The 24124-nt window shown below is 52.7% G+C and overlaps 10 protein-coding genes across 12 annotated transcripts; 5 read left to right on the top strand and 5 right to left on the bottom strand.

Annotated features, from left to right (window-relative positions):
• The first annotated feature begins 853 nt into the window (after nucleotides 1-853).
• Nucleotides 854-6198, top strand: EST2_1 (Telomerase reverse transcriptase). The gene is made up of 10 exons (XM_066117672.1): nucleotides 854-1571; nucleotides 1634-1937; nucleotides 2006-2161; nucleotides 2223-2932; nucleotides 2985-3446; nucleotides 3504-4353; nucleotides 4405-4473; nucleotides 4533-4700; nucleotides 4830-4938; nucleotides 4990-6198. The coding sequence occupies exons 1-10, from the start codon at nucleotides 1179-1181 to the stop codon at nucleotides 5093-5095; spliced, it is 3327 nt and encodes a 1108-aa protein (XP_065977461.1). The 5' UTR covers nucleotides 854-1178; the 3' UTR covers nucleotides 5096-6198.
• J3458_003294 (uncharacterized protein) lies at nucleotides 4405-8273 on the bottom strand. The gene is made up of 3 exons (XM_066117671.1): nucleotides 8185-8273; nucleotides 6295-8135; nucleotides 4405-6216 (listed from the first exon to the last, which is right to left on the bottom strand). Exons 2-3 carry the CDS (start codon nucleotides 6896-6898, stop codon nucleotides 5246-5248), a joined length of 1575 nt encoding a protein of 524 aa, XP_065977460.1. The 5' UTR covers nucleotides 6899-8135; nucleotides 8185-8273; the 3' UTR covers nucleotides 4405-5245.
• A 349-nt stretch (nucleotides 8274-8622) lies between these two features.
• Nucleotides 8623-10110, top strand: J3458_003293 (uncharacterized protein; the record flags this gene model as incomplete). The annotated part of the gene is made up of 2 exons (XM_007813475.1): nucleotides 8623-8692; nucleotides 8774-10110. 2 exons carry the CDS (start codon nucleotides 8623-8625, stop codon nucleotides 10108-10110), a joined length of 1407 nt encoding a protein of 468 aa, XP_007811666.1.
• A 499-nt stretch (nucleotides 10111-10609) lies between these two features.
• On the bottom strand, nucleotides 10610-12580 carry J3458_003292 (uncharacterized protein). Its single transcript, XM_007813476.2, has one exon. It carries the CDS (start codon nucleotides 11769-11771, stop codon nucleotides 10635-10637), a length of 1137 nt encoding a protein of 378 aa, XP_007811667.2. The 5' UTR covers nucleotides 11772-12580; the 3' UTR covers nucleotides 10610-10634.
• On the top strand, nucleotides 12159-12518 carry J3458_003291 (uncharacterized protein; the record flags this gene model as incomplete). The annotated part of the gene is made up of 1 exon (XM_066117670.1): nucleotides 12159-12518. The coding sequence occupies one exon, from the start codon at nucleotides 12159-12161 to the stop codon at nucleotides 12516-12518; it is 360 nt and encodes a 119-aa protein (XP_065977459.1).
• Nucleotides 12581-13137: 557 nt separating the features above from the next.
• TPC1 (mitochondrial thiamine pyrophosphate transporter) lies at nucleotides 13138-14524 on the top strand (the record flags this gene model as incomplete). The annotated part of the gene is made up of 2 exons (XM_066117669.1): nucleotides 13138-13581; nucleotides 13651-14524. The coding sequence occupies exons 1-2, from the start codon at nucleotides 13496-13498 to the stop codon at nucleotides 14522-14524; spliced, it is 960 nt and encodes a 319-aa protein (XP_065977458.1). The 5' UTR covers nucleotides 13138-13495.
• Nucleotides 14525-14720: 196 nt separating this feature from the next.
• Nucleotides 14721-16479, bottom strand: URH1 (Uridine nucleosidase 1). Of its 2 annotated transcripts, none has more exons than XM_066117668.1 (4): nucleotides 16208-16479; nucleotides 15950-16153; nucleotides 15227-15874; nucleotides 14721-15154 (listed from the first exon to the last, which is right to left on the bottom strand). In XM_066117668.1, exons 3-4 carry the CDS (start codon nucleotides 15673-15675, stop codon nucleotides 14788-14790), a joined length of 816 nt encoding a protein of 271 aa, XP_065977457.1. In that variant the 5' UTR covers nucleotides 15676-15874; nucleotides 15950-16153; nucleotides 16208-16479; the 3' UTR covers nucleotides 14721-14787. The 2 variants fall into 2 exon arrangements, with proteins under 2 accessions (XP_065977457.1, XP_007811669.2); XM_007813478.2 differs by having other exon boundaries at nucleotides 15950-16035.
• Nucleotides 16480-17091: 612 nt separating this feature from the next.
• J3458_003288 (uncharacterized protein) lies at nucleotides 17092-18900 on the bottom strand. The gene is made up of 2 exons (XM_007813479.2): nucleotides 18658-18900; nucleotides 17092-18602 (listed from the first exon to the last, which is right to left on the bottom strand). The coding sequence occupies exons 1-2, from the start codon at nucleotides 18804-18806 to the stop codon at nucleotides 17147-17149; spliced, it is 1605 nt and encodes a 534-aa protein (XP_007811670.1). The 5' UTR covers nucleotides 18807-18900; the 3' UTR covers nucleotides 17092-17146.
• Nucleotides 18901-19062: 162 nt separating this feature from the next.
• On the top strand, nucleotides 19063-22948 carry REV1_1 (deoxycytidyl transferase). 2 transcript variants are annotated; one of them, XM_007813480.2, is made up of 2 exons: nucleotides 19063-19541; nucleotides 19595-22948. In XM_007813480.2, the coding sequence occupies exons 1-2, from the start codon at nucleotides 19297-19299 to the stop codon at nucleotides 22767-22769; spliced, it is 3420 nt and encodes a 1139-aa protein (XP_007811671.1). In that variant the 5' UTR covers nucleotides 19063-19296; the 3' UTR covers nucleotides 22770-22948. The 2 variants fall into 2 exon arrangements, with proteins under 2 accessions (XP_007811671.1, XP_065977456.1); XM_066117667.1 differs by having other exon boundaries at nucleotides 19063-22941.
• Nucleotides 22949-23570: 622 nt separating this feature from the next.
• Nucleotides 23571-24104, bottom strand: J3458_003286 (uncharacterized protein; the record flags this gene model as incomplete). Its single annotated transcript, XM_007813481.2, has 1 exon — nucleotides 23571-24104. One exon carries the CDS (start codon nucleotides 24102-24104, stop codon nucleotides 23571-23573), a length of 534 nt encoding a protein of 177 aa, XP_007811672.2.
• Between the last annotated feature and the right edge of the window lie 20 nt (nucleotides 24105-24124).

Below are 24124 nucleotides of genomic sequence, written 5' to 3'. Positions count from 1 at the left end.
TGTATATACAATCGTGACGGTATTTGGGTCGCTATTAAGAAGTACAGGGGACATTTACCTAGGCAAAATGTTGTGCCGAGCTACGAATACCTTTCGACGCAGGTACAATGCATGTTGTTGATGAAACCCGCGCCAGCCTAGGTACCGCTCGCGGTTGGAAGCAGCTGGTTTTACTGCAACGGTACTCCGTAGAGCGGTCGTTGATGTTACACCAAGGACTCAAATGTGTGACAAGGGAGGACTCTTCCCCCACTTATGTTTTTGCTCATGGAGGAAGCCGCCGAACAAAAACAACACGCCCATCGTCATGATACTATCGTAATATCGTCAATGGCCGCCTTGGTTGAGTAGGCCGCTTCGGGACAAAGGCGAGGACGCAATTATTGATCAATCTCGCCAATCAGAAGGTTGAGAACGCCCTGGCCAGCCGGGCAATGGCTTTGATGCTGTGTTTGCACGACGTTTCATAAAACGATTCTAGTCAACACTGACAATAAACCCGCAACCAACTGAGGCATTGTGTCACATGGCAATACTTTGTTGTGAGAACTCCGTACTACGGATGGCTCTTACTTGACTCTGCATATCCTACAGTCGACTAGACGCAGACGCGTGTTGGACGCAGCTCCACGGAAGCTTATCCAAGAGCTGCCATGGTGCTGTTACACAAAGTGCATGGCAACATTGTGGCACCACAGCTTATTCATTGTGTTCTGACCTTAACCTACCTAGGTAACCCGTAGTTGCCATTCCGCAAACGGGTGCTCGATATCTCCGCAAGCCCGCCCAGTTAATAAAGCTTTCTCGAGTGACAGATTGGACAATAATTCCGTCCTCATAGGCCTGGTTGAGACTTGTCGACCCATCTGAGAGCCTCGAGTGCTTTGACCTTTTGACAGCTGCTCCGTCTCCCACTTTATGCGTCAAAGTCAATTGAACCAAACTTTTTCTCCAGAACTGGTACGGAGTAGTCACCGCGAAGCCACACCCGCCGCACAGACAATACTAGTACCAGCCACACCCACTGCTGACCACCAGCCAGCCAGCTAGCTAGCTGCCAATCTACCTGTGGCTTCACTTTTTTAGCCAAACACCATTCGAAACAAACGCGTGTAAGTTGGCACTGTCGGCCAGTTCACCACCTTGTGACGCCGCCCACATGCCGGGCTTACAAGGTCATGACTTGTGGCCGGAAGCGAAAGCGTCATGAGCGAGACGCGTCAAATTCGGACAACGGCGTCGCGGCTTGCGACGGGCCCGTCAGGAGGGATCTCCTACGACACACTTATGCTACCGTATTAACTCTGCGGGAGTATGCCTTGCTCAAACTTCCGAACAGTTCCAGACTGCGTCGAAAAAAGATCAGTTGCCTCGGCAAGGGTGATTCCGTCAGTGAGCTTGAAGCAGCCGTTTCCAAATTTCTGGATTCGACATTAATCTGCGACTCCACTGCCATTTTGCAGACCGACAATGCCTCTTACGCACAGTGGTTGTCATTTTCGCAAAAGGGAGACGAGTCGCATGTAACTATATCGGGGAACGTTCCTGAATGTGAGAACACGCTATCAGAGGTTTGTATTATTGGGCCTCACCAAATTTTTGGCGTTGTACTGTTGCTGATTGGGTGTGTTAGCTTGTGGACTTTGTCATATGGTCCCTGTTTAATAGGGAGAAGACGCCAGGCGCATGGCCGAAAAACCTCCTCTGTGATGGATTCCGCAAACGAACTAAAGAGGGTGATCCTCATGGCACTTCCATCGCAGATATCTATAGCCTCTATCCGAATCATCACGCTGCGGCCTTGAGACGAAAGCCCTGGCCGCAGGTGCTGGCACTGTTGGGTCGTTCGGGACAGAGAGTCATGGTTGATCTTCTCATTCAACGTTCTATTTTTGTCGCAATCGACGAAGGAATTGGCAACTACTACCAGATAAGCGGTAAGTCAGGACGGAGCGGTGCGGTGAAATATGCAGTCCTACACAGAACCAGCCCTAACGTTGGCCAGGCATCCCCTTCTCCGAGTTAGAATTTAGCGGTAACCGCAGCAGTCCAAACGAACCTCGCAAACTGTCAGACATCTCACTGGTGAGGAGTCGCATATTCTACTCCAAGCCACCTCTCGCAGCGCGCGGCCGGGTTCAGCATGGTTTCAAGCCCATTCGTATGTCTCCCCCCCCGGCTTCTTTCACGGCATTCTTGAAGAGCGTCGCTTAATAAATTAGATGTTCTCAATCGGTGTTGCGCCGGAAAAGATGACGGGACGAGTCACCATGCCGAGAAAATTGACGCAAACACGACCAAGCTCACTATGTATATATTTCCAAGACAGTTTGGGTTACACAATGTCTTCACTTCCAACGTGAACGTCTTGGAGACGGCGCAAAAGTTTCAAGACTACACCTTGCGGGAGAAGGAGATCAAAGAGTTTACCGAAGATCCTAAACATTGCTCAAAGGATGGGACACCAAAGCTGCCCAAGCGTCTACGGGGGGAAGCCTGGCGCCTCGTTCAGAGACTTCAGATACTCCATAGCCGCTGTTCATACGGAGAACTTCTAAGACACTACTGTCCTTCTCAGATTCTGGGACCACGAGCTCATGAATCCTCTTTCCCGCTGGACGAAAGATCTCAGGTGACGGACCTTGACAGAGGGCAACGCAGAATAGGGCCGACGGCCCCTGTTGCGACCAATGGCCGTCAGCAGACAATGCCTGCGCCCAAATCTAACTCATTGGTTGACTTAGCGACTTCACCTTCTCAAGTATCTGCATTTTGCCAAGCAGCTCTGACACATGTCGTGCCCAACGACTTCTGGGGCAAAGGCGAGACCCTTTCTCACAACAAGGCTATGTTCCTTCGCAACGTCGACCACTTCGTTAGACTTCGGCGATTCGAGACCATGACGTTGCACGAAATATACCAAGGGATGAAGGTATGCTTATATGCTGCATGTGGTGAGATTAGAATTAACCTGTTGGCGCTAGACGGCTCACATCCCATGGCTCCAACCTCCAGGTGAGGGGCCCCAAAAAGCCAGCCTGACTGACATGAACAAACGTTGCGAACTCTTCTACGAGTTTTTGTATTATGTATTCGATTCATTACTGATACCCCTCATCCAAACAAACTACTACGTCACAGAGTCCAACACCCACCGCTACCAAGTGTTTTATTTCCACCACGATGTTTGGCGCCGTATCGCAGAACCAACTTTGTCGTTTATGAAGTCGGACATGTTCGAGGAAATGACAGTCACAACCGCCTATGAGATTCTTGATTCCAGGCGCCTGGGATTCAGTCATATACGGCTGCTTCCCAAAGGACATAAACTGCGACCAATTATGAATCTGCGCAGAAGACAACCCTCCAGAACAGGGGCCAAGATTCTGAAGTCCAGCATCAACTCCATTCTTGGTCCAGTTTACACGGCTTTGAAGTTTGAAAAGGTATGCATGACTGTCATTCAGACCGGACTGCTACAAAACAATACTTACTGGCTGTAGATGACAAACCCGCAACGCCTAGCATCGACGCTGTTCTCCGTCAGCGACATGTACGCTAAACTCAAGATGTTTAAACGTCGTCTCCCCAGCGGATCGAGCCAATTATTTTTCGCCAAGGTCGACGTCCAGTCCGCCTTCGACACCATCCCCCAAGACGCCATCATACAACTCATGAAATCCATACCAAGTCAGCAAAAATACACCATCACCAAACACGCAGAAGTGCAACCCGGCGAGCGGGCCATGATTGGACCAGAAAAGACTGCCACAAAAGCAATTCGGCGATGGCATGCATCCGTCCTTACTCGGGACAAACAACCGTTCGTGGACCGGCTCCGGCATGGCCTAGCCAGTAAGAAAAGAAATACTGTTTTTGTCGACGGCGTAGCGCAAAGAAGCCATGATACGGAATACCTTCTTTACCTGTTGACCGACCATGTTCAAAGAAATTTGGTTAAGATTGGCAAGAAGTATTACCGTCAAAAACGGGGGATACCGCAAGGTTCGGTGTTATCTTCGTTCCTGTGTAATTACTTTTATGCAGACCTGGAGAGAAAGCACTTGGGGTTCCTTCTGGAGCCGGATTGCTTATTGATGAGGCTCATTGACGACTTTTTGCTCATCACGCTCGATAAGAACAAGGCTGTGCGGTTTGTCGAGACGATGCACCACGGAGTTCCCGAGTATGGGGTGGAAGTTAGTCCCGGAAAGACGCTGGTCAATTTCGACATGCGGATTGATGGCAAACCCGTCTGCAAAGCTGCTACAACGGAATTTCCGTACTGCGGAACACGGATTAACGATAGGTCGTTGGACATCACCAGGGACGGAGAGGCGGGAGCTGCCAGCTGTAAGCCATTTTAGAAGCCTGCTTCCAAAAAGAACTAGCTAACACGTGCAGGTGTCTCGAACTCATTGACAGTCGACTATGGACGCTCAGCAGGGCAAAACTTTCAGAGAAAAGTTCTCAGTGCGGAACCCTCCCCGAGTACCGTTCCCTGCCATTGTCAAGCGCTAATGTCCAAACAGATGCATTCAAGATCCAGTCGCACCTCATATTCTTTGATACGTCGCACAATGCTCCACGGACTGTGCTTGATTCTTTGCGTGGCGCATTTGTTGAGACGGCGCGCAAAATGTGGGCGTACATACGGTGTTTACCAAAGGGACGGCGACCAAGTACGTCCCTGATTACTCGTATGTAGCTCCTTGACGACGACCCCCCATATTCTCTTCTTGTCAATTTCTCTATCCCTTTCCTTCTCTTCCCTTTCCCGTCCTTTTTGTATTTTCATTTTTTGTACTTCCACTGCTTACACAATATAGGCACCATTTTGAAAGTTGCTGAAGTTGCATTCTCGATTATATCGAGCAAATCCAGAAAGTTGCGATATCCCGAGTATTCGTGTTGTATCCACAGGGGACAAGTTATGAGGTACTTTCTGTTGCGTCGCACTGTTGTGGTGAATGAGACTAATCTGTGCAGTGCTGCGTATGATGCCTTTTTAGACGTGCTGGGCAAGAAACAGGCTAATTACGGCCCTGTCATCACATGGTTGAAGGCACAGCATAAAACGTCATCTGCTGCGTGACGGGTTACGGGGTGAGTGTCTAACTACGATTCTCAGTATGAGTCTATCTACCGGGCCTAAAGTACGGAGGATGTATAATCAATCTACCTTTGAATAATGCTATCCGCTCATGCAATGCTGTGGATGTCCGACAGGAGCAATCTTGATCGTCTACAACGCAATTCCAACTTCCCACCAGTGCTTCGCAGGATACCATTTTGGCAAATGATCCCGATCCCACCGCCACCAGTGATCCTCTGGATGTCCAAATCCCATATATCGCAACGGTGAAATGGGAACCGGCTCAAACATCCACAGCCCGGTAGACGCCAGGTCATCTATGAAGAACGGCGCAGACATGTAAAGCCAAGCGAGGCAGAACAGTACATTGCCCAGCTGTCTAACAATTCTCGGCGAACTACCCATGCTCCTTCGCAAACAGAGTGCCAGTCGTTGCTGCAAAACGATCCCAATACCTTGCAGCAGGAAGAATACCATTGACCGCCAAGGCTTGGTGTCCGGAATCGAAGAAAGACTCCCCGCCGCGTGCATGAGTCCCGACTGGAAGAAGGACGCGAATAAGCCGACTGCATCGGCGGTCTGTGTACCTCGTTTGATGTATCCATTTTGCAGGAGATATGTCGATGGACCGAGAAATTCTAGCCTGAATGTCTGATGCCACCATGCACCCCACCATCCTGCCAGTCCACGGTTGAATATCTCTGACACGGAGCCAAACGTAGATGCGTAGTGCCATAGGGCGGCGCGAGAAGGGAAGAATGTCTTTAAGAAGTAGTATTGGGCCATGTCGTTTAGATTGAACAAGGCGTTGATGGCGGCCCATATCCCCACAAGGGACATGCATTCTCTGTAGAGGAGGATGAGGGGTGATTTGGGGTGAGGCATGTGCGGCCCGTGTATGAAGTAAGGATCCTTCATCATCTGGACAGAGAGAAGGTCGAGGATGAGGTAGCATGATGCGACGCGAGCGAGGCGGCTGGTTAGGAGCTGGGCTTCGCTGAGGGGGATGGCGTGGCCGCTTGTAGTTTTTGGAGGGATAGTGGTGATGATGACGGGCGAGCAGTGCTGGATGGGCCGGGGGATCGGCGGCCGTGGGATTGATGTTATGGAGTAGTTCCAGCCTGGGTGGTTAGCTGCTTTCTTTTACAATAATATAGAGTAGATGGGATGTGAAGAAAGGTCTCGGTAAGGATACGTACCCGCACCACGGAAACTGAATGAGAGGTCCAGCGCCCAGCCTAGGCGGCCCAAGAATGTGCCCTTCTCAGGAAATGTCTGCCAGATATATTGATGCTCTTCCTTTTCGTTATTGGCTCCGTCGCCGTGGGCGTCACCGTGGGAGACTGCATCCGCGTTCTGCTTTCCTTGCCGTAGCCCATCCTCACCCACAAGCTCCCCATCCGTCTTCCAATTCCCATTCTCACCTTTCACAACCTTCTTCCCAAGCCTAACCTTGATGACCCTTGCGGCGTCAAACTGCGGCCGCCTCCAAATCAGCAAATTCATGGTCATTATGGTCCCCCAAGTCGCCATCAGCCCCACGACGTATGCACAGCCGAAATTAGTACTTGAGGCGGTTCGCGTAACATGGACATTGAAGCAAATGACAAATATCATTACCAACCACCTTGTCTGGTACACCCACGGCCTCGAGGTATGCGGAATGGTCAGCCACAATGTAGGAATAACAGATGTCCCCAGGATACTAAACGGAATCAGCAGCGGCTTGGCTCGACCATCGTTCAGTGCGTCTAGAAACGCAGTGCGATATGCCGTGCGCACAGCAACGTCGAGGCGGTCCATGATCGGAAGGGTCGTGAGGGTGTTGGGATTCAGGGTTTGAGTGCAGCTATGCTCATCGTATATAGGGGTCTTATGGAAGACCTAGAGTCCGACGGGGGATGCTCCTCTGTCTTAAAGGTGATGTGGTCGCGTGCATATATATTTTTTTTCCGGCCTTGAGCCTGCAGGTAGGTGGTTTTGGAAATTGACAATGCGGTGTCCAGGCCAGTAGGGCATTATGCCGGGATATCGCAGACTGTTTAATTGGGTATCAGGGATTCAAGCCTTATCTGTAGACGGCGATGTGGACATTGCTGTGTTCAGAATTCAGTGTTCACTGTTGCACAAAGACCTTTGGATGGTTGAATCTTGATCCTTATGCTGACGGTGCCGTGCGTGGTCTCAGTTGCTGTGCTCCCGCTAGCAGGTCCCGTGCTGGTGAATGTTGCTTACTGAAGCTCAAAGAGGTCTGGCTCAGCAGATTGCGCGTCACCAGTGACCACGCTAATGAGATCATGCATTAACACCAGAGGTCACGCCTCAACACTCGGCTTAAGGTTGCTGTCGATGAGGAGACTGGTTGAATGTAGTTTAGTACTCCGGCATCAATGTTTCCTACCTACTTAAGTAGGTACACTTATTAGGAAGCGATGTCCGGAGTACGTCCCGCGAGGGTCAGTGTGGCTACGGCTGATTCCCACGTTTCGCGGTAAAACTATTTCAATCGGTTTCATGGTGCAAGCCCACTTTAACGCTCGGCGCCTTCTGCTATCTCGAGCAGGGTCATGTCTCGCATGTAGTATTCTCAGATGGTGGTTGGTGGCGTCTGGCCCGTTCTCATTGTACAATATCGACCGACACAACACTTCGTGTATAGGGCGTCAGGTTCGGGGACATCAGCTGGATACGTAGTAGGACTGGCAACCTTGACTAACCATCCAGGGACGGGGTTTATTTGCAATCCACGTCAATGGATTACGGACCAGTCAAAACTTGCTCGCCTTGGCCGCCCTTCTGTTGGCTGTGCGCGGAGCCTGTGCGTGGCAAATGGTGTTGGTTCTGTCTCGTGGTGTTGAGGCTGGCAACCAACATGTTTCTCCTAGGGCTGAAAACCGGCAGCCATAGCGGAGTTGTTCAGTCATTCAGACGAGGCCAGCCAGTCTTTGGTGCTTTTCACTTTTTGAATTGTCCTTTTATGTGTTAGTTGTTTTACACCAGTTCCCTTGTGCATGTACAATAACAACGTCAAGGGTTACATCTGGCATTTGTCAGCATTTCCACGAACACTCGCAGTCCATGAAGCTTACGGAGGTTGTCAGAGACGTATCACTGTATCGGTGAGCATATCAGCAGCATTTGGACTCTTGGCGTCGGTATAGGTTACGCACCACGTTACTTTGCATCCTGGAGGTGAAAGATGATCGATCAATATCAACTGGCTTCCAACGTAGTAGAGGCTTGGTGCTCCGACTTCCATCTACTTCCGCAGGTGTCCAAATCTGAAGCCTGGCACTAGGGGTCTGCCAGAGTCGGGCAACGTTGGTGGCTCCTTCCACAAACTCTACAACAGGATTTAGTCTCATCGCCGCGCCCCACGGGCCACGAGTACTACAAGGGCCCTCTGCGGGTTTGGCTTATTGTCCCCGATCATCATCATCATATCACCTGCCACAGTATATGTACTTTGATCCGCCGTCCTTTTCTCTAGACACACAGGCACCTTGGCCCTGTTTTCTTGAATAGCCATGGCAACGAAATTACCTCAAGAATCCAAGGCCGCTGGTACGCCTAAGCATCGTGCTTGTGATGAATGCCGTGAGTTCCCTTGCCGCTCGTGAATTGCTTCCCTCGTTCGGAGACATATTTCGGAGACTTTTGTACGCTCACACAACACAGGCACTCGGAAGTTGGCTTGTTCAAAGGATCGTAGCGGGTGTGAGAGATGTAAAAGGGAGGGTATCGCATGCGTTTACTCGGCCCAGAAGCCCATGGGACGGCCCCGAAAACCTCGCGCAACAGGAAAACCCGCCCCCGAGAACCCATCTACCGATGCCTCACGGCCACCAGTATCGGCTACCCCCGGAGGGGTGTCTTTTGCACCTTCCTCGCACCAAGAGCCCTTGGTCAATGCACACCTTGATTTTATGCCCCAGATTGACGATGAGACGCTCAACTTCTTGGACATGCTGCCAAACAACCCTGGCGACAGTGACACGGCTCACCTGTACTCGCTTCCACAACAGCCGTATCTTTCCCTTTCAGGTCCCGGCGATGGCACCTTGGGCAGCAATGGCTTCCAAATAGAGTTCGGAGGCCTGGATATTCTTCAGGGCATCGATTTCAACGAGCCCGAGCCGGCGAGAAGGAGCACATCCAAGCATATCAATGACTCCCTACACCAGTACGTGGCAGGTCAGATGCCGCGAGTTCAGGAGACACCGCCTTCTATATCAAGTGACGTTTCTAGCATCGTCGAATCTCCCGAGCCACCACAGGCCCCCACGAGCTCAAAGCCTCTCCCCAATTCCACCTGCGGATGCCTCTCATCGCTGTATCTGGCTTTAGACTTGTTGACGCGGCTGCCGTCCGACGTCCCCTCGGCCATGAGAGTTGCTCGAAACGCGACCAAAATCTCTCAAGATGTCCTTGGATGTCCCCACTGCTTTCAACACTTCTTTATAGACCCTCTACAGCCTCAGCCTGTACAATCGCTCCAAAACATGACGTGCCTGGGAGCTCTAGTCCCCTCGGCCTGCAACGCGTACGCTAGAATCATGGAAATGATTGACCGCGACGCCGACGCTGCAAATGCCAATGGCAAGGGGGTATTCTTTTCTTTCCGGGAGTTTGGGGGGCTCTGGGGTCTTGTCATGGATGACCAAGGAGCGTGTGCGGCGTTGAAAGCAATCGACAATAGGAATCTGGACCCGGAGGTGTGGCGGGAAACGGTGCAATCAATCCTTAAGCTTGACGTCTACGGACTGGGTGGCAAGACTGGAGACGCACTGCCCGGTAGACACGCCATTCTTGGCTTGAAAGATGTCATCAACGAGCTGGATAGGTCGACGAAACTGCGGCACCAGATGGTGGAGGACCTCACGGCAGCAGGCAAAATGCCGAATCATTCCAAATATTATCTTCATTGGAATGCGCCGGTTCCACCTGAGCACAGGAACTGCACGAGGCTTGTGGAATCGGCCAGAATAGCACTGAATAACCTCGTTATCGGCTGAACTTTAGCTGGCTTTGTACATGAATATAGGAGACATGTCTCGAGCGGTTCCCCAAAGAATGATGGCAGGGGACTGGGACTGGACTGGGTTAGAGTTAGTCTCTTTTTCTTTTCTTTTTCTTTTCTTTGTTTTCAACAACATTTAGAATGATAAGTTCACGGATGTATGAAATACACAACTGGTGTCTGACAGGACTGGGGGGAGGGGCAACTCTACTCTTACCATCTTGTATGTCTAATACCAATCAGCACTGAGCTACAGTGTCGAGCAAATAATAGTCCAGGATCACTTGTAGCAACCTCGCTCATGTCGAACAAAATGTATTCTCATGAATGCTAGTTCCAAAAACGCCAAAACCACATGCACCGTTCCATGCAGAAAATGTACCTACAAAACGCCATGCATCAAATGCGGCCGAATAAGCAACTAGACATGAAAAGTCGTCCACCCGCAACGTACACAACTTATGACATTGTTTCCAATCCCTCCCCCCCCCCCCAAAAAAAGAAAAAAATAGACGCACGTCATTCACCCTCATCCATGATGCCCAGCAAATCGAGCTCCGTCTTCACCAGCCTCTCAAACTCCTCCCTATCGATGCCGCTGGCCTTGGAGAGCATGTACAAGCTGCGTATGGTGCGCGAAACGTGCTGCTTCACGCCGAATTCATTCTGTTCTTGCTTGCCCGCCGTCTCTTCAAGCTTGGCGACGGTATGGGAGCCATTGGACGAGGCGCTTGACTCGGGGCGTGGATGCTGCAGGGCGATCTCGGCGTTCGATACGTCCTGCTGGATGCCGCCGTTCTGATTTATTTCGGCAGCCGCAGGGTTCTGCTGAAAGCCCAGGGGACCCAACAGCTGCGCCGCCTGGGTCTCCTCGTCAGGGTCGTGGTTGTCCATGGCGGGCTGCACGTCGTCGTACTGCGCAAAGTAGTCGTCTTCAGCGGCTGATCGAAGACCATATTGCTGCTGGTTGGACGGGGCTGCGCTGCCAGCGTTTGGCGCGGGACTGCGATTGTTGGCTGGTGTTCGGGCGGGCGTTGCATCGTACCGCGCCCAGTAGTCATCGTCGTCCTCGTCATCATCGCCTCCCAGAGTAGGCTTTGCGGCCGCGCCGTTTACCCGGAGCGTGTCTTTGCTCTTTGCTTCCTTGTCTCTGTACTGCCTCTCTGCTTCGGCAATGCTCGACGCGCCGCCAAACTGCGAGAACGGACCAGGCTGCTCTGCAATGGTGACCTCGCCAATGCGCCAACCGTCGCCACCGCCCTCCTTGTCGTTGATGCAGTATACTAGGCGGAAGGCGAGGCCTAGTTCCGGCAGGGCGACGAGGGCCTGCAGCGTCTCCTCGTCGAGCCTCCTGTAGTGTGTTTCCGAGTCGTAACCCCAATCGACCTCGACTTCGCCGGATACTGGGTGCGGCTCGAGGGTTGGGCCGCGGGCGATGTCAGCCAGCCTGGCGGCCTTGCTGGCGTCGTAGCAGAGGAGGCGGAGCCATGGTTCTGTGCTGGAGGCGGAGAGGAGCTGGACTCGTTGGCGGAGGATGGGGGAGAGGAGAGGGAGGAGTTGGAGCGCCGGCTGAGTTGATGCTGCTGCAGCTGGGAGCGCTGGGAGAAGAGGGGCGAGGAGGGTTGCTTGGTCAGGGGGAGAGATGACGACGGCCATGGTTGTGTGTCGTGAGGCTTCTGGGGCCGGAAGTGGCGATGGTATCTAGAGGAAGAGAGAGGAGATTGTTTCAGGCACCAGCGTTGATGTATTTGAGATTGACACCCGGCAATGTCCAGTCAAGCTCTCACATGGGCATTCGGCAAAGTTTGAAGTTCCTCAGAGGAAGCGTCCTTCTATTCCATCACACGTCGAAGCTGAGACGAAGTCGAGATGGGCGTTGCCCCTCCAAGCAGGTTGTCCGACAAGGGTGCGTATAGGCAAGTCCGAATCGGCAGCGTTTACTCAGATTCCGAGTGAGCAGAGGACAAAGGGACGAGGGAAGAGAAGAGGAGAGAAGAGAGGGTAGAGGAGAAAAGTGCTTTAAGAAGAAAAGAAGATGGAGAGATGCCGGCGTTGATTGTCGAGCCTCCGTCAAGTGACGCGGGTCCATGTCCCGTCAAGGCGTCGTCCCGGGACCCGTACTACATGGCGTGGGACAAAAAGCGCCATGCAACCTGCAACCACGGGGGAAATGGGGCCCCGAGGACACCGGACCCAACATCCTTTCAACCATGTCCCCGCTTTTTGTGCACGTTGCCGCAGGCTGGCAAGGCCGGCCAATGGCATCTGCGGCGAAGAGGTGTGGTTGTTCGGGGCAAAGGAAGCTTTGCCATGTTTGCCCAAGTGAGGCGAAACGAGGGTGCAGCTGACCAACCGGATCATTGGCATTTGCTTGCCCCTCAAATGCTCGGAAGAGATGGTTGAAGATGGCAGGCGGCCAGTTGACGTCTACGGCGCGACTGCGGCGTGTGTAACATCAAGAGACGGGGCTTGCTCCCGGCACTGCATTGAGGATTGTAGGTGTTTTGTGTTTATATACTTCCCCTCCCCTGTGTTTGGTTGTTTGTAAGGCAGAGTGTGCTGTGCAGCCAAGGTCAGACATGTGAGACCGGCCCAGGCAAACTGCATCCATTTATTTGTTGCATCTCACTATGACCCGCCCTGGGTGCAGGGTTGGCGGCAGTGGGTCGCGCGAACAGCTGGGATATGATACGTACGCCTTGACGGAAGTGCTCCGTAATTATTCTGCGGTACGCCATTGATGCCTACAGAGCATCTAAATGGGGCCGGCCCTTCAGGCACAGAAGCCCTGCGCTGTCATGGCTGGTTCATTGTGGCCAGCAGGCCGCCGCAAACCGCCGCATGCCGTCACTACTTCACGCTGCAGCCAATGGGACACTGGCATAGCATCCGCACCGCATCCGCACCGAGGACAAGGCTTGTCACTTGCATCATGCTTCCGTCACCTATCGATATCATTTCGTTGCGCCAGAATATTTGCACTCAGACATCTGACAACGTCCGACGACAATACCTCGACGACTTCTACGCCCTGCGCCCGCGTATTCCAGCATTCCAGAATTGCAGCATTCCAGTCCCTCAAAGCGCCACATTATTCGACCCGCGCCCTTCCCTCGTAACCTCCCGAAGACAGCGCCTCCGCCATCGCGACTTGCCCGCTCGTCAACGGAGGACCAGGGCTAGCCCCCGAACCAACAAGCAACCCTGCACGATTAGGATATCTTGACCAATCTCCAAATCCCCACTTCCCATCCACGGCCAAGAACAAGAGCCGCTTGTGAACTCGGTGCCAGAGCGGGCGGGAGCTCGTTGGCGCAGCTCCAACAGGCAAGCTGGCAACCTTGTCATGCGAGAGCGAGGCCGCGCCTCCAGAGGGCCGCATGTCTGCTCGTAGCACACGTCTCAAGGACGAGGGAACAAAACTCCAAGTTGTGTCCGCCGGCGCCATAGCTGGTCTTGTATCTCGGTATGAAAGGAAAAAATAAAGACGTCTCCCTTTGCCCACAAAATGCACTAACAAACCTCTGCCAAAAAGCTTCATCGTCGCGCCGCTGGATGTTGTGAAAATCCGTCTCCAGCTTCAGCCATACTCCCTCTCCGACCCCCTCGCCCCCTTGCGCGCCGCACCCGCGTACCACGGCGCCGTTGCTACGCTTAGGCACATCCTCCGGCACGAAGGCCTCACCGCACTCTGGAAGGGCAATGTCCCGGCGGAGCTGCTCTACGTCTTTTACGCCGCTATCCAGTTCACCACGTATCGCACCACGACGCTGTTTCTTCAGACGGCCCTGCCGACAAGGCTACCCGACCCGGCCGAGAGCTTCATCGCGGGTGCGTCCTCGGGTGCCCTCGCCACGTCGATCACGTATCCTCTCGACTTGCTAAGGACGAGGTTTGCCGCCCAGGGCCGCCGCAGGATATACGGCTCCCTGAGGAGCGCCGTGTGGGATATCAAGCGGGATGAGGGGTACCGGGGCTTCTTCCGGGGCATCTGCCCTGCGCTAGGTCAGATCGTGCCCTTTATGGGCATCTTCTTCGTCACGTACGAGGGACTGCGGATCCAGTTGTCGGGCTTCAACATGCCGTGGGGCGGCGAAGACGCCACCGCAGGCGTTGTCGGCAGTATCGTGGCCAAGACCGCCGTGTTTCCCTTGGACCTCGTCCGGAAGCGGATACAAGTCCAGGGTCCCACGAGGGCTCGGTACGTCTACAGCGACATACCCGAGTACACGAGCGCCCTGCGAGGAATCGCCGCCATTGCACGCACAGAGGGACTTCGCGGGCTGTACAAGGGCCTACCGATCAGTCTGATAAAGTCTGCGCCCGCTAGTGCTGTCACCGTGTGGACATATGAGCGAAGTCTCAAGCTGTTGATGAACCTGGATGCAAATCGAGAGGCTCAATTATAATGTCTAGGACGGAAGAACTTGTATATGGAAACCTGTAGTGGAACAACCCCCCCTTTTTCCTTGTTCGTTCTAGTCGTCCCTTCTTCTACCATTGCTGGCAGGGGGGGATTTTTGTATAGAATAGCGAGCACACGGCATAAGACAATTATCCTCTTAATAATATACCCCAAACAAAATACCGCATAGACAAGCGGGATACTTTTTCAGGCTGAACAAAAGTAAAAAAAAGAAGGAAAGAAACAAACCAAAATCACTCGTGTAGCTCATGGTCTATTCTCTGTCCAAAAGGCCCTACCATTCTTCTTGTTGACTGCGTCGGCGCGCGAAACGCAGGCTTCAATCTCCTTCCAGAACCTGGCGACGTCGACACTTCTAGGTATTCTGACGCCTTCCTCTCCGGCAGGCAAGGCTTTGGCAATAGTGCGCCCTGTCTGTTTGGTGCCCGCCCTGGCTTCTTCAAAGGTCCCCTCCGTGACAACTGTCACGTCGAAGCGTTCATTGTGCTTGGGGTGTATGCTCTTCTTTTCGTGCCACTCTGAAAAGGGGATTTCGTCAGAAGTCCCGATGAGGACCGCAGCGACGGCGATGGGGTCGTGCAGCGGGGGACCTTCTGCGATGCCGAAGACGTTTCTGCTGAGATATTAGTGTGTGTTTTTTTTTTATTTTCGGGCGCCGGCGTCTCGGGGAGCAGTGACAACATACGCATATGTTTCCGCAAAGAAATATAATAACTCGACGAGCATATCTCTCAGGGTCGTCTTACCCTTGCCTTCGTTGTTGCCGCCCGGCCCGTGCAGTAGCATGCTTCGCACGTGGTTTGTGGCCAGAACCTGATGGGTTAGATCGAGCGGCACCAGCGTCGTCTTCTTGGCGACCTCCTTGTTGTGGAACACCTCGGCGGCTGCCTCGGGGTCGATGAGGATGTTGAACTCTGCCCAGAACCCAATGTTGCCGATGCGGTCCTTGTTATCGGCGTGGCTCAGGATGGCGTCTGAGAAACCGTCTCCCAAGGAGCCGCCCATGATGCTGATTCCCTTGATGTGGGATGTGACCTGGGGGTGCCTGCGCAACAGGACGCCGATGTTGGTGAGGGAGCCAGTGGCCACGATCCACGCCGTCTCCTTTGGTTGGGCCATGAGAGTCTCAAACATGGCTTCAACAGCATCCTTCTCGACAGGCTCGCATTCTGGCTTGGGCAGCAGAAAGGTTCCTTCGAGGCCGGATTCGCCATGGACTTCGGGGGCATGGACGGGAGGGCGTTCTAGGGCCTTGGCGGCGCCTCGGTAAAGGGGAACTTGTTTCTCTTTGCCAATGGCTGTGAGGATAGACGCAGCATTCCAGGTGGTATGGCTGTTTTTTTATTTTTGTTCATGTTAGGGGAAAAAAATATAGTGTTGATATTGGGGTACGCGCTTGATATCTTACCTCAACGATGCGTTTCCAAAGACTGAAGAAACGCCGAGTAGGTTGATGCGAGGGTGGTATGCTGCTAACAATATGGCAAATACGTCCTGCAAGAGCAGCACCAATGTCAGTATTGCCAATTGTGGAAAGATTCAACAAGCCATTGACGAGCATGCACTCTGCTCAACCACACAGCCTGACCAATCATGATGATTGATGGTGTTCCTTTTGGCAGATGAGACAATGCAAGTGTCCAACCAGGGAACGGCGGATACGTACGTCATGGCCCGGGTCACAGTCCAACCACACAGGGATTTGGGAAGAGATGGTCATGATGTACTCGGCAGATATTGGCCAAGTTGGTCTAGATGCGAGTGAAGTGAGATTGCACAGAAGCCCCCGTCAACTTGAGAGTCGGCCATTCAACGGGATGTAATCTAGCAAACAGCCCGACCCAAAAATGACGTTTGGAAAAAGAGAATGTAAAAGAGGGCAGGAGGAGGGAAGGGGCTAGGGACCGGTATTTAAGACTCTGAGATCAGATGTACGGGTGTATGCTGCAAAGCAAAGCTGTTGTGCAGTCGTTGCATCCGGCTGCCGCCGTCCGATGCAGACCGACATGGACGCAACAACGGGGCCGTCAGGCTTTCCCCACAAAACGTGGGCAATAGACGGGGGAGGGAGCAGGTACCAGTAGTACTCCGTAGTAGTTGTGTTATGCATGTATGCGGGGACCTGCAATGTTTCCACGCGCTTTCTCCTGGTCTTCTTCCGCTTCCCCGTTGTTCGTCGTCTCGATTGCCCCTCTGGTTGACTCGTGAAGCTGACAACCGGCAAACACAGGGGTTCGGTAAGCGGCTTACTTGTTTCGGGGGCCATTGCCGCTGTTTGTAGCCTTTGTACGGACCACTAGGCGTCATGTGGTTGCTTGTCTTCAATGCTTGTAGTGCCACCGGCTCGTCAAGGCTCCCGCGTGACTGACTTTTTGTTTCTTCTTCTCATTGTTTGTACAGTCCTTCGTAACTTTTTGTCTTGTATGTCAAGATCCAACCATCCCGGATCCCTCGGAGTGGCTTGCACACATTACCCGTTTCTTCTTTACATCGTCACAAGAACATTGTCCTTCACGGGGATGCAAACTATGGTTTACATGTAAGCGCTAGGCGATTCATTTATTGATTGGTTAATATTTTGTCACTGATTGAAAAATCATCATCATCATGATGCTGCCTTCCGAGACTCCATCATCCGAAGAAAATCTGCAGCGTTGTTTTTATCGCCCTTGCGCTTCTTTGGACCTCTTTTGCGCTGGCTTCGTGGATTCCGGCTGCCGCCTCCTTCTCCGTCATTGTCATCGCCACCCCATGACGCGAGTTTGTGGTCTTCAAAGTCCTCTTCGTCTTCGTATCTGCTGGTGCCAAAGCCCATGTCAAGGTCGTCATCGTCCCGTTGAGACATTTGTAATAACTTTCTTCTCCGCTCTTCAGCCGCCACGGCATCTTGGCGAGACTCGTCGTTGTCGTCTTCTATCTCAATTGGACGCAGTGAGGCTGCCTTCTTGATAGCCGCCATGATGGCTGGGTCCGACATGGAGGGCGCTCGTTCTCCCGCTTCCTCCGAAATAAGGCGTGTCTTGGAATTTTGAAAGTAGTTTCTGGGGCCTGTTTGCGGTTTCGGCGGTGGCGGCATTGAATCTGATGCTGCCGGCTTGTCCTGTGGAACGCCATTGCCAGCTGTTGTCTTCTCTGTCATTTCCGAATCCGAATCTGAGCCCGACTCTGACCCATCTATTCCGGCCAGTGGATCGTAGTCATCTCCCACGTCATCGAAAATATTGACTTCTCCACCATCCTCAGCCGCTGGTTCTTCCTTTTTTCTGAATTGCTCGGGAACTTCCATGCCCAACGGCTTTGCGTTCTTGTCGGGCATTGGCAACATGTCTTTTGACTCCTTTTCTTCTTCCCCAGGCTTCAGTTTCCGAACTTTTCGCTTCTCATGTCCGTCGGCGTCAACGATAATGAGAACTTCTCGACCTTTGCTATCTACTTCTATGCGCGTGCCGAGTTTCTGTGTCGTTCCGATCTTGCGGAATCGATCACCCAAACTGGGTTCAGCTTGTGCTTTGGCCGCCGCCCTCGCCGCCTTCATATCCGCCAAGATTTGGTTTCTTGTCCTCTTCTTTCCCACCGCAACTGTAGATAGCTGGCCTTTCTTGTCAGTCTTTTCCCTTTCAATGGCATGAACCTCTTGTGATTCGAGCTTGTCAAAGGCATCGTCCACATGTATATCATCTTCTTCGGCCCCTGAATTTGTTGACCCAGGTGGCTTCTCGCTGTATACGTCTTCTCCCTTTCTTATTCGCTCGAGAAGCTTGAAATCAAGCCCCTTGACTAAATGTGTACTCTCCAAGTCGCCTCCAGCAATCTGAAATCGTAGCTTCTCGTAGGTCTCTTCGTCAATTTCTTCCTTCTTGTACGATTCTTCGAGGGCCTTCAGTCTCGCTTCTCGGTCATCGATTTCGGCAGTCTCTCGATTTCGCGCGCGGTCGACATAGCCCTCTGCGAGCCTGACGCCTTTGGGCGCCGAGGTTCTAGCCTTTTTCTGTGACCGCTCAGACTGGTTGCGCTCGGCAAGCTGTCGAGCAAAATCGCTTTGATGGCCTGCAACAGATCGCCTGTATTTTGGTAAGAGTACAACTTCACAGTACCTTGGGCGAGACGGGCACTCACGGTGTCATGGGTATGCTGGATGTTCGTCGGGATCCAAGAGCTGTGCCTCCACTACTGGATTTTGCGGCGGGAGGAGAAGGGTCATTTTTCGAGCCGGATGCTTGCTTCGAATTGGCAAGCATCAGCTTGCGGAACTGCTCATTGTTCATGATGGCGCAGGCCGGCAATCAGCCAGCATGCCAGTGACGGAGGCTGGTTTGATGTGCAGAGGGGAGGGATTCCATCCTCGTCATTGAAGGGCTGGAAGTCAACCGTCGTTAGGGTGCATGGCGTCTAGTACTACGGAGTACGTACCTACAAAGTGACGGAGCAAGCCACATGCAGCAACCAGTCACGGGATGACGTGTGAGAGGCGCGGTGCCAGTTCTCCACTCTGCACGGTCTCGACCCTGCAAGTTGCCATCGTGCACTCATGTCCCATCAACATTACGCCGTTTCTTCGATTTCGAAAGCAACATTTTTGGATATCCCTCCTTGACTAACGCCTTGCGCCACGCAATACTCTCAGTCGCGTAAATTCATGGCGCATATTGTCTCAACACTCGCGACGAAAACATGACCGAACCAACACTTTCCAGACTCGCTCTTCTTCCTGGACCATACCTCCGGGCATAGCGGATACACTTTGCCACACTCACGATGGGCGGCGTATTGGAAAAGAACTCGTCTCTGGTGCGCAAGAGAATAGAAGACCACAAGTTCCAAGATGAGGAGGGCGACGAGTATGAGGGCAGCGTGTTTGGTGGATTCGGCGACTATTTCCGCCGCAAGAAGATCAAGCTGCAGAATCTCGACGCCGATCTGCGTGCCGCTTCTGACAAACCTCAGATCTTCAAGGGAATAGTTGCTCATATCACCGGCTATACTCAGCCGCCTCTGCACGTGTACGCCCTCTCCCGTGTCACTTCCGGTCAAACTTGTGCTAACTCGAATGTAGCCTTCATCGCGAAATCGTGGAGCACGGCGGTGGCTTCCTTCAATACTTGGACTCGAAGACAATGGCTACCCATATCATTGCTTCCACTCTACCTCCAAAAAAGAGCGTTGACTTTGGCCGATACCGAATCGTCAAGCCCGCATGGATCGTCGACTCGGTGGCCGCTGGCAAGTTGATGCCATGGGGCGATTATCGTGTGCTGGACGAAGGGCCGAAACAAAAGGTCCTCAAATTTGATGATGAACGAGGCATGACGCAGGCCAGTCCAGACGCTAGGCGGGGATACAAGGAACAGACCGACAATAGCTTCTACACATCACAGTTCAAGTCGTCTACAACCATTCCCAGCCAATCCTTGAGCCAATTCGCAGAGGAGACACAAACTCCCTCAAAGCCCTCGGCTCCGCTCGCTGCCAACGAACAACAGAAACCAGCCGATAGATGCCAATCTCTGATATCGTCTCCCCAATCCTACCCCAGCAGGAGCATAGAAAGCCAAGGTGTAGTGACACCCACCCGCTATGACACCCCGAATCATAAAGCCATGGGACCGCCAGAACAACGCCCTGCAGTAGTCAATGCTGTGAGTCCCTCTCCAGATGCGGAGCCAGCCAAAGAAATGACGTCGGAGGAACACAATGCTTGGTTGTTATCAGACCCCCGTTTACGCAAGTCATCGACAGCAAACCCCGAGTTTCTCAAGCAATTTTACTCGGAAAGCCGACTGCATCATCTCTCCACCTGGAAAGCAAACCTAAAGTCAGCAATGCAGCGACTAGCTGCCGAGAAAGGGTTGACGCAAAAGAAGTTTAAAAAGAGGCCAGGCGCGCGGGGATACATTATGCACGTTGACTTTGACAGCTTCTTTTGTGCTGTATCGCTGAAGAAACACCCCGAGTATGTCGACAAACCCACCGTTGTGGCACACAGCAGTGGTCCAGGGTCTGAAATTGCAAGCTGCAATTACCCAGCTCGCAAATTCGGAGTCAAAAATGGAATGTGGATGAAACGGGCTACAGAGTTGTGTCCCGATCTCAAAGTTTTGCCATACGACTTTCCCGCCTACGAAGAAGCTAGTCGGCTGTTTTATGACTCAATCATGTCTATCGGAGGAGTCGTGCAGAGCGTCAGTGTCGACGAGGCTCTGGTAGACGCCACTGCTGTTGTGTACTCTACGTCGGACTCGCAGGGCATTGGCATTGATGAAGGAAATGTCTGGCGAGAACAGGAGAAGGCAGATGAGATTGCTACAAGGCTTAGAGAGAGCATCAAAGCTAAGACCGGATGCGATGTTTCTGTTGGCATTGGTGGCAACATTTTGCAGGCCAAAGTCGCGCTGCGAAGAGCCAAACCAGCCGGGCAATTTCAGCTCAAGCCAGAAGATGTCCTGGACATCGTGGGCGAATTGACAGTCGAGCAACTACCTGGTGTTTCTCACAGTATCGGCGGAAAGCTTGAGGAACTGGGAATCAAATTTGTCAAGGACATCCGGGACGTATCAAAGGAGCGTCTTGCTGGTGCCCTGGGCCCAAAGACCAGCGAAAAACTCTCAGACTATGCTCGCGGAATTGACCGAACCGAGGTTGGAGAGCAGCCACCACGAAAGTCCGTCTCCGCAGAAGTCAACTGGGGAATTCGGTTCATTAGCCAACAAGAGGCAGAAGAGTTTGTGTTCAACTTGTGCAAGGAGTTGGAGAAGCGTCTTGTGAATGAGCAGGTCAGGGGCACGCATCTTACCATGAAGATTATGCGAAGATGCCTGGACGCACCGTTGGACCCGGCCAAACATTTGGGCCATGGCAGATGTGACACTTTCAACAAGAGCGCGACCTTTGGTGTGGCAACGCACAACTCCGAAACCATTGGTAAAGAGGCCGTCTCTATCTTGAGGTCGTTCAAATTTAGTCCTGGCGATTTGCGTGGCCTGGGCGTGCAAATGACCAAACTGGAACCGATCAAGGCACAACAGGCACGTCCCACCGAGACTGGTCAACGGACACTGAGCTTTGGTCCGTTTGTAGGTCCCTCTTCTGCGAGAAAGTCATCGCCAACTGAGGCTATTGACGACATCGAAAGCCCGCAAAAGCCGAAGCGATCTCCTGGCCATGGCATACACGCGGATCCCATTGCCGATGATCCAGTGACGCCTCGCAAGCCCAAGGTTCACCCTGCTATGGCACTGTCAATGGCCGCACAGGAAGATGCCAAAGCCAACACTCCGTTGAATGTATCCGGGACTCAGTTTATCCTCCCCAGTAACCCGGACCCCGCCGTCATTTCTGAGTTGCCGAATGACATCAGGAGTAGGTTAATGGGACAACGATCACGACAGAGTCCTGCCCCCGCAGTACCAAGATGGGAAGGCCGTGCATCTATGGAGGCGGCGCTCCCTTCACAGATTGATGCAGACGTCTTCAACGCTCTGCCTGATGACATGAAAGCCGAAGTCCTGGCCACGTATGGACGAAGACCTGCAGTGCCCCAGTCTCCACGGAGAGAACAACATTTTGTCCAGCCAAGGAAACAAACGACGCCTACCAAACGTGGTGGCATCCGAAGCATATTTGGCAAGGCCCAGCGTCAACGAGATGCACAGACCGGGGTGGTTCAGACCAACTACAAGACGCTCAGGCCGGGGTCTGAGAGCCCCCTCGTCGAAGAAATTGAGGAGCTGGACGCCGAGTTCCTCGCCGAGCTGCCGGAGGATGTGCGCAAGGAAGTAGTTGCTGATCACCGCCGCCGAAGAATGGCCCTCCGATCAGGGCTCGACGCTCCACCGCGGAGACACCTTACTCCAGATACAGAGAGTGTCTTGCCCGGTGGTCAGAGGAAGATAATCTTTCCCGCCCCTCCGCGAAAAGTAGCGTTTGCCAGCTCAGGAGTCACCTCGACACGCGAAGTCAAGGACATGCTTGATGCCTGGCACACCCAGACACAGCATGATGGGCCACACAGTGATGATGTAGAGGTATTTGGCAAGTACTTGCAAAAGGTAGTCAAGGAGGAGCGAGACCTTGAAAAGGTCGTCATTCTCATCAAGTGGCTGCATGTCCTTGTGGAACAGGACGGAAGTCCGGGAAAGGGACAGGAATCATGGCGCGAAGCTGTAAAACAGGTCGAAAGTGCTGTACAGGCTGCTGTGAAGGAGCGGGGTCTCGGTCCATTGGATATTTAGCTCATGACTTGATGACAATCGTTGTAGATTTTTGTAATGGTACGGAGTAGTAGGCCACCCTCAAAGCCGATGGACCGGGATACGTCTCACTTCATCACGTATCTTTTGCCGGATATTCCGAGCGTTTGTATATACGGATCTATTTATTTAATGTATGTAAACATGTATGTGTATTTTCCGTCCGCCGCTCATGTCCCCTAGGCAGGGCACAGGACGTGCTAGGCTGGTGCCAAATTTGCCATGTAAAACTGCAAAACCGCTCTCCAGCAAGACGTGAACAAAGCACCATCTAGCATGGCATCGGCTCAAAGGCCCTCACAGTCGACTCGTTCCCGTCAGCGGCATGTTCAGGTTATGAATTCCCGACCGGAAAGGGCATTCGGCTCCTTTGCGATGTCGACACCTCCATGGCCAAAACATCTCGCGCCTTTGATAAGGATCCTGAACGATCCAGAGCACTGCATCCTCATAGCATAGAGCTTTGTGCTTTCGAATTAGTTCGTCGTCGTGCTTGACACTACCAGCGTGGGAAACCTCTCAGCACCATTCCGAATAGGACATGAATAAAGAGTGCAAAAGCAATAGGTTTCATTTGGATATAGGTGAAAAAAGAAGTACGAGCTGTTTCGAAGCTTTCCAAATATCATCTATCCCCGAGTCTCGTCCATCTTTGATGGTCACATGAATAAGCTTACCATGAGATTGATACATGTTTACTTTGGGACACGACGTAGACGAATATTGCAAGATTCCAGAGCTACCTCCCCTATATATCTCTCAACACCCAAGCCAACCACTTGTTTATTGTCTCCTTGCCTTCCCCCGTGTAGTCTTGGCAGCCTGTCTCTTCGATACTCCCTGTGGTTTTGCAGAGCTCCTGCCTGCTGGATTGCTGGCAACCTTCCGCTCCGGTTTGGACTGGACTGCACGTTTCGAGGGCATCGCAGAAGCCGTCTTGGCTGGATCCTGAGCTAGGCAAGGGACAGTTGCTTGTATTCGACTGCTTTTGCGGCGAGTTTCACCGACTGGTGGAGGCGAGAGCTGCGGTTCTGCGGCATCCATACCAGACGACAATGGCAAGCCCTCAGAGGAGACCTTTTGCAAGGTATCTAGCCGCCGTTGAGGTCCCTTTCTCTTTCCAGCGACTTTTGAAACTCCTGATGAATGGACTGGGCCGAGCGATGCGTTTGAGGACTGCCCATCCTCATGGGAGCTCTTTCTCCTGCTTGGTGGCAATGCTTGCGCCGTCGCAGGACGAAGAACCCGTTCCGCCGAACTTGGGGGTGTTGAATCCGACGTAGAGGAAGAGCGCTCTGCATCGTCGCCATTCTCCATTTCGGCTGAATCAATGTTTA

This window comes from Metarhizium acridum (assembly GCF_019434415.1).
Source record: "Metarhizium acridum strain ARSEF 324 chromosome Unknown scaffold_13, whole genome shotgun sequence".
NCBI lineage: Eukaryota > Fungi > Ascomycota > Sordariomycetes > Hypocreales > Clavicipitaceae > Metarhizium > Metarhizium acridum.
Note: the sequence above shows the minus strand (reverse complement) of the source record. Positions and strands in the feature narration are given on the sequence as shown.